Here is a 7,709-nt window from a genome sequence, read left to right on the forward strand (position 1 = left end):
GACCTATCAAAGTTTTCTCAACTTCAAATATAAATTTTAGCCAAATTATTTATATTATGACTCCAAGCAAATTCAAATAAACTTGAGAGTAAATTAATTATTGACGGTTATCTTTTTTATGAGACAAATAAACAAACTTTTCTAATATTTATAATAAAAAATAATTTTTTATTATAAATGATTCAAATAAAAATAATCATCTAACAAAATTGATCTGTGAAACAATCACAAATGAATTTTTGTGCTAATGATATCATGACTCCAAGCGAATTCGATCTTGATCCATAAATCTAAGTAACACTCACAAATTTTAAATACTCATCAAATTCTATGCATTCCAAAATTAAACTAGCTGAACATACAATACAGGTATTTCGACTTCTTGCTAGAACAAAAACCTCAATCATTAAAGTTCAAACTAAACGAGTCGATCTACGCTATGACGAAAAATTCGACTCGAAATGGTGTTCTGAACCCTGTTACACTAGACTCCAGCCACAAATCCTACCACGTTAACAACCCCACAAAGCAAAAACAAACTATGGATCTTCAAACGCTTTGACCATTACACGATAGTACATAATATCATTGAATGAAACACAATACATTTACAGACAGACAGTACCCAATACAATCATGATTTGTCCACGCATATGATTCAATAAATAAGTAAATCAAACATGCTTGAATGATGGTACAACTAAATATTTATGTGCAGCTTGAAAGGATCTTGATCTTGAGGGTAGCCAAGAGAGTCGTATACAGAATCCAGATGGATAGTAACATAATTATGAAAGCTATGGATCCGCTTTCCCTACTATTTCCTCGTCGCTAGAGTCGTGTTCTTCCTCGCTTAGCTCATCATCGCTTGCCATTTCTTCTGGAGCAGCTCCTATATCTTCTGGCTTGGCATATTTAAGACAATATTCTGGAAAATTAGCATGTGGCAGTGTCACATTCACAAGATGTGATCAAGGTAAGAATCTAATATCAGGAAAAGTCCAGGTTTATTATTTGTTAGCGGAAAGAAACTAAAAGTGAGCATCCACTAGGGGTGAACTCCCAACAGTTTCAATGATTACAAACAACTTCCAACCTCCAACAGAAAAAGGGATTTCAGCTGGGGGATTGACGGAGGAGATCACCCCTCAACTAAAATAAAATATAATTTATGTATGATTCTTTCCACTGTGCATCCTGGATTTGCCCATACGGATTACATTTTCGTCAAAGATCTATTTGTATCCCGAGAAGAAGGAACTTGACATTGGGAATTTGGAACCTTCACGTTTTACTCCATTGCAATGTTTCAGACCAGGGGCAAATCCAAGAGGATGAGCAGTGGGAGCCATCCACTTCAATGAAAGAAAATCCAAATTCATGAGTAACATATTCTAATAATGTAAGTTTCACTGGTCCAAATATAATAAGTTACCATCATTTACAACACTCTTAGGTCCTTCCAAATTTCAGACTGAACTGTAAACGACATCTCCAGGGAAGTTCACTAGATAAAATAATAAAAAGTTCTTGATTGAATCAGGGATACAATTGCAAATCACATATATCCTTTCCCTTTCCAAAACATTGAAATCAAATCATCACAAAGACCAGATACCTTAAATTATAGGGTCAAACGGCGATAAATTTTTAAAAATTAATAGAACTAAACATGAGTTCCAACCGTTAATAATAATTCTGGGATCATTTGCCATGCATTGTATTGGAACAATAAAAAGAAAATATCAAGCATCATCCAGAAAATAAATAACAGATATACTCGAAAATTTCTGAGCCACTCGAATCTTTTTCGGTGGTTTTGATTTTCAAGCAAAAGTATACGGAGAAGCAAATAATATTTCTTACTTTTGATCTTGGCAGATCGTACAGAACCTAGAAAGCATTAGATATTTCCTAATTATAAAAGTGAAGCTTTTGGTACCTTTAACCCTTTGTTCATAAGCACTTCGGTCACGCATCATCAGAGCTGCAGCCTCCCCATTCAAAGGGTCCGACGGATTAGGATACAAAAGAAGTTGCGGTAGAAATACCTCGAACACATTCACTAGGTCTGTCGAGTATGTAGGCAATTAGAATCTCCTCATCTATCAATATTCACATCAATAGCTAAAAGAACCAACAATTTGAATAGGCAAATTAAACTATACTAGTGAATTACCGAACATGGGACTCCAAGTCTGATTGATAACATCCAAACAAACCGATCCCGACCTGAATTTCCATAATCCACAAAAAAAAAACTCTCAATATACATGCAAAAGTTTACTCCTCGTTCATGGGAGAGTGTTTAAACCTTAAATATATGTTACTCACATTTCATCCACATTGGGGTGATAGATCTTGTTAATGAATCCTATGGATGGAGATTTGTATGGATAAGCATCGGGAAGCTCCACCCTCACTTTCCAAACTCCACCAAGGTAAGGGCCTGCCTCATTTAATTGGGACTACTTGGTTAATGGAGAGGAATTCATTCCAAGAAACAAAATGAAATCCGTTTGCAGAAGACCGATCTCAACTTAAACAAGTCAGGTAGGAAGTTAATTGAAAAAAACTTCAACCTTTGTGCAATTTTTCCAACCACACAAATCACATTATCACCGTAGTTAAAACATTAAAACTAAAAGCTAAGAATTACTCAAGAGCTATCAGTTACGAAGTATACACAATCACCCAAAAAGTCCTCTTTTTTTTTTTTTTTTTTTCATTTTCCTTTTATTTTTCCAATTGCCATGCAACTTAAGACATGATCACGGGCAAATAACTTTTACATCCCAACATGAATTCTAGTTTTTTACGGTAATTAAACATTAAGAATCAGAAGCTAAACAGTATAATTACTTAAATACAGTCAATTATGAAGTACACAAAACACAAAAGGTCCCCTCTTCTCGTTCCCTTTTGTTTTCTTCCCTTTTTTTCCCTCAATTTTCCTTCGCCAATCACGAGACATAATCATGGCCAAATAAATCCCAAAGATTATACAATAAATTTCAAAAAATGCCAAGTCAACAAACTTATAAAAGGAACCCAAAAATCAAACACCGCAGAAAAAGCTGCAAAATCTTCATTAAAACATAGAAAGAAGGGTCAGGAAAATTTACTGTCTTTAGGTCCATGGAAATGCACATAAAACACCTGCATCCCATCATTCACAGTCTCCACCTTATAATCACTCATCATCCTATTTCAAGCAAAACAAAATTCTGCAAATAGTTATTTTCTTAAAGAAAACAGCAGATTTTTTTACATAAAAAAAAACCCATTACAAGTAAAATCAATAAACATGAGAAATTACAATTTTGTATTATAATGATAGGTGATGTTAGTTTCAAAAGAAAAGAAAAAAAGAAGAAGAAAGAAGTACAATTTCATTAAATCCATCTCACGCCTCTTGCTTGGAGAAGACATAGTTAATCTGCTCAGTATTTTCTGGGCTTTCTCCTTGCCTCTTTCTTTTATTTTACTCTTGATTCTCTGGAGAAATAAATTGGGAGTAGAATTGCTTGTTCAACTGTGTAAAGCAAGGGACTTTTGAAAGAGCATTAAAATAATTGGACAACACCAGAAGATATGCGTGAAAGCTAACATGTGTATATTTGAAATAATATATTTAACCGTAGATCTCGTTTTGAATTAAGAATTTTATTGTCCGATGAAAATAAGTAAGGCAAAAAAATTTATTACACTTGCGAGACGAGACGGATAATCTAACTCATAAAAAATTATTGTATTTTATGTTAAAAGTATTACTTTATATGATAAATATAAATCGTGATAACATATCTCATGAATATAAACTCGTAAAATTGTTTTATAAAAAACAGACTCGATAAATAACTATGTAATATTTATAATAACGTATATAAAATTAGAGTTTATCTCTTGTGAGACGGTTTCACGAATTTTTATCTGTGAGACGAGTCAATCTTACCGATATTCACAATAAAAAATAATACTATTAGCATAAAAGTAATACTTTTTCATTGATGATCCAAATAAGAGATCTGTCTCACAAAATACGACTCGTGAGACCATCTCACATAAAATTTTGTCTTAAAACCTAAAACTTAATGAAATGAGTTTCTTTGAAGCAAAGTTCATTATTTAAAAATAATATAAATTTAATATGATATAGAAAATTATAGAAATTAGTCTTTTCCTAAAGAATCAAAATTAATAGTATATTTTTTTCAAAGTTTCATTTCTGTAATAAAATAAAGATTCCTCGCCCATAGCGCACGATATGTAGGCCCATTTTTTAAAAAATTATATTTAATCCCAATTTTTTATTCAAATTAAATATTTACTTCGCAAAATTCCTATTTTATTTGTGTCGATATAATAAAATTCATTATTTTTTAAATATAATAAAATTCATTATTGTTTTCGCCAAACCAATTATTGGACCAATGATTATTATATTAGTATTACTTATAAAGTTTGTAGCCTGTCGAGATATAGATGACAATGGGGTGGAGGGGACATGAGTTTGTTATCTTTATTTTCGTTCTCGAATTTTATCTCTTTTTTCATATATATCTTGATTTTCGTTTTTTCGATCGTCAGGATCAAATCTCCATCCTCATCCTTATTTTCGTTTCAAAAATATTAATGAGACAAAATTTGGACAAGTATGAATATTTATCAAACTAAAATTTATTATTATTAGTTATGTTATTAATATTTTAAAAAACAATAATATTCTAAATAATAATAATATTATATCATTAATACTAACAATATTATTATTTTTATTATTAATATAATTTTTGAGATGAGGTTAGGGACGAAGATAATATCCTCATATCCATCCTGAACTATTTCAGAGATTTTAAAAAATTTTCGAACCCGAAAAAATCGAAATTCTCCGTCTTTGTTTCGAGTTTTTCTCGCTAATCCCCAAATCCATGGGGAAAATTGACATCTCGGATTTGCGAGGAGGCGTGCAAAGAAAGATACATATAATACTATTTTATTTTTAAAATAAAGCAATGTTAGAATTTTTTTTCTCTAAAAAATATGACCATTTTTTTAAAAAAATGATATTATTTCTTTTTTCACTTTTTTGTTCCCTTTCACACCTCATGATATAATCATCACTAGCTAGTTTATTTTATTTCAAATTTCACATTTCTTTAAAAATGCATTATTATTATATTATTATTTATATAATCTAATATATTTCGAAATTTCTAAATACCCATAAACTGTTGTAAATTAATTATTAGACAAAATAATATATCTCGAATCATATGTTTGCAAACGAGGGCTAATGACATCTTGCTCCTTGTGAAACTATTCGGTGACATAAAACTTCTTTAAAAAATTTAATAAACTAATAAATCTCAAGTTTTTTAAAAAAAGTATTTGAAAATTTGTCATATTCTTCTACATTTTTCACATAAATTAAAAAAACACCCTGTAGCTTTTGAGTAAAAACCTTTGTTCGTATATTTAATAGAGGGTCTCGACTCTCGAGTTGGGCCTTTTTCATTCAAATTTAAGATATTGCAAAAATAAATACATTTAACAAAAATAAATTATTAAAAATAATAATAAAGTAAATATTAAATAATACACAATATTATTATGGTTTTTTTTTATATTATTATAATTATGTCAATTTTTTTTAAAAAATGTTATTTATTAAATATTTTTATATATTTATTATTTATTTATTTTTTATTTTAAATATAACTATTCTAAATTAATTTGTTATTACTGATAATATTATTAATTTATTTTGATATTTTTAAAATATCTCTTTCAACGAATAAAAAATAATTAAAAATGATGAATTATGTGGGTCAGGTCACTATTTCAAATAGTGCCTTCTCGAGGATAATCCTTCCCTTTTTTTTTCCTGTTTTTTATGTTTATAATATTTTAAATGTCAGAAAATAATCTCACATAAATTATTATATTAAATTTAGAAAAATAAACTAGTCAACAAATATTTTATGAAAGAGCTTGAGGGTATTTTTAAATCATAAAAATTTATGTGAGATGATCTCATAATTCAATTTTATGATACATATATTATATTTTGATCATTCGTGAAAAATATTAATTTTTTATGAAAAAATTACAGTTTATTTCAAATATGAGGAAGATTGACTCATCTCACGAATAAAAATACGTGAGATCATCTAAAAAAACTTAGCTTTTTTAATTTACTGCAAATATTTATAAAAAAAATTGATATTTTTCCACCTACTTTCAAAGTTATTAATTTTTCCTATGAGGTTTTGTCATTTAAAACTTTCATAGGCATTATAAAAAATAATAATAATAATGCATAAGGGTGCTGGATATGATCAACCCCATAAAACGCCTAATACAAACAAATAATTTACGATTCACGATGGGGGTTTACCAGAAGGATTCGTGGTAAATCAATGGAAGTCCTTATCCATCACAGCAGACGATGAGACAATCATTTCGATTGATCCAACGTTAGCTGAAAAGGGTCGACGCTTGGCTCCGACGGGATTAGTGGGCAGATTATCGACTGATCAACAAAAATGCACTACGTGAGTCACTCCTAAGGTTATGGAAGTGGAACGTTGGTTCGATGGACTTCCGGGTCATCTCGATCTGCAAACACATTCCTATTTACATTTAAGGATGAAGAAGCTGCTGTTAGAATTTCAGACAAGAGACTATGGTCATTTAGTTAACAGGTCGTTTCTCATGTCGTTGATTTCCCTTCCAACACAAATCTGGGTGGGTTCGAGCTTTCAATGTCTTCACAGATCGACTGGGATATTTCGGATAAAATCGAAATTTTATATATATGTATAATTGGTTTTTCCAAATTTTAATGATAAAAACAAATCTATATATATGTTTGATATATGTATACACATGCGGAGGAGTAAGAATTAATTTAAAAAACAAGTAGCCTACATCGAATTTGATTTCTCATAAAATAAAATGTCGCTAGCTAGCTAGCACGCACAGACACAATGCTATGCATGGTCTTTATCATCCTCAAGTGGTAGTGGTACCCAACTTTCGTGATTCGGTTTGATTGATCACATGATAAAATTATAGTGTTTTAATTAATAATTAAAATAAATAAAGATATGAGAAATAATATGTTGGTGTTTTATAAAGATATGACTGAATACATAAAATTGCAAATAAACATTTGATGGGAAAATAATCCAATTATATCATCAGAGCAACCAAACATTACCTAATCGTTTTAGATTTCTTCATTTAAGTCGAGTACTTTTTCCGAGCGAAGGGGAAAAAATCAAAATGCACATTTGCTACATACAGTTCTGGTGCAGCAAAACAACAGCAGCCACCTGCCGCAGTGTTGAAATGTAGAAGACAATATCCAATGGTATAGTATACATAGATCCGATCAATAGAGGCATTTGAGACACTCAATTAAAACATCTGTATGCTCCGGCTTGCCAACAGAAACACGAACGTAACCAGCCAATTCTTTGTTGCTGTAGTGATGAATCATCACTCCCATTTTCGCGAGGTCTTCCTGCATGCAAGGAAGAAGCATGACTGTTTATAATTCGTTCGTTGGATCAAGCATCTCGCGCTATAGTAGAAATTATAATTTGTAGAAACTATACTTTCTTATGACCACATATTAGCAGAATCAATCAAAGCTTCATTTCCTAGCATTCACGATCGTTTTATTTTATACTACAATGATG

The 7,709-nt window shown here is 30.4% G+C and overlaps 1 protein-coding gene across 2 annotated transcripts; it reads right to left on the minus strand.

Moving 5' to 3' along the window:
* Positions 1 to 526: 526 nt before the first annotated feature.
* On the minus strand, positions 527 to 3,603 carry LOC140812202 (ubiquitin-conjugating enzyme E2-23 kDa-like). 2 transcript variants are annotated; one of them, XM_073170423.1, is made up of 6 exons: positions 3,389 to 3,603; positions 3,126 to 3,205; positions 2,335 to 2,449; positions 2,180 to 2,232; positions 1,943 to 2,071; positions 527 to 928 (listed from the first exon to the last, which is right to left on the minus strand). In XM_073170423.1, exons 1-6 carry the CDS (start codon positions 3,430 to 3,432, stop codon positions 798 to 800), a joined length of 552 nt encoding a protein of 183 aa, XP_073026524.1. In that variant the 5' UTR covers positions 3,433 to 3,603; the 3' UTR covers positions 527 to 797. The 2 variants fall into 2 exon arrangements, with proteins under 2 accessions (XP_073026524.1, XP_073026525.1); XM_073170424.1 differs by having other exon boundaries at positions 3,126 to 3,227; positions 3,389 to 3,593.
* Between the last annotated feature and the right edge of the window lie 4,106 nt (positions 3,604 to 7,709).

Source organism: Primulina eburnea, chromosome 14 (genome assembly GCF_022965805.1).
Source record: "Primulina eburnea isolate SZY01 chromosome 14, ASM2296580v1, whole genome shotgun sequence".
NCBI classification, from domain to species: Eukaryota; Viridiplantae; Streptophyta; class Magnoliopsida; order Lamiales; family Gesneriaceae; genus Primulina; species Primulina eburnea.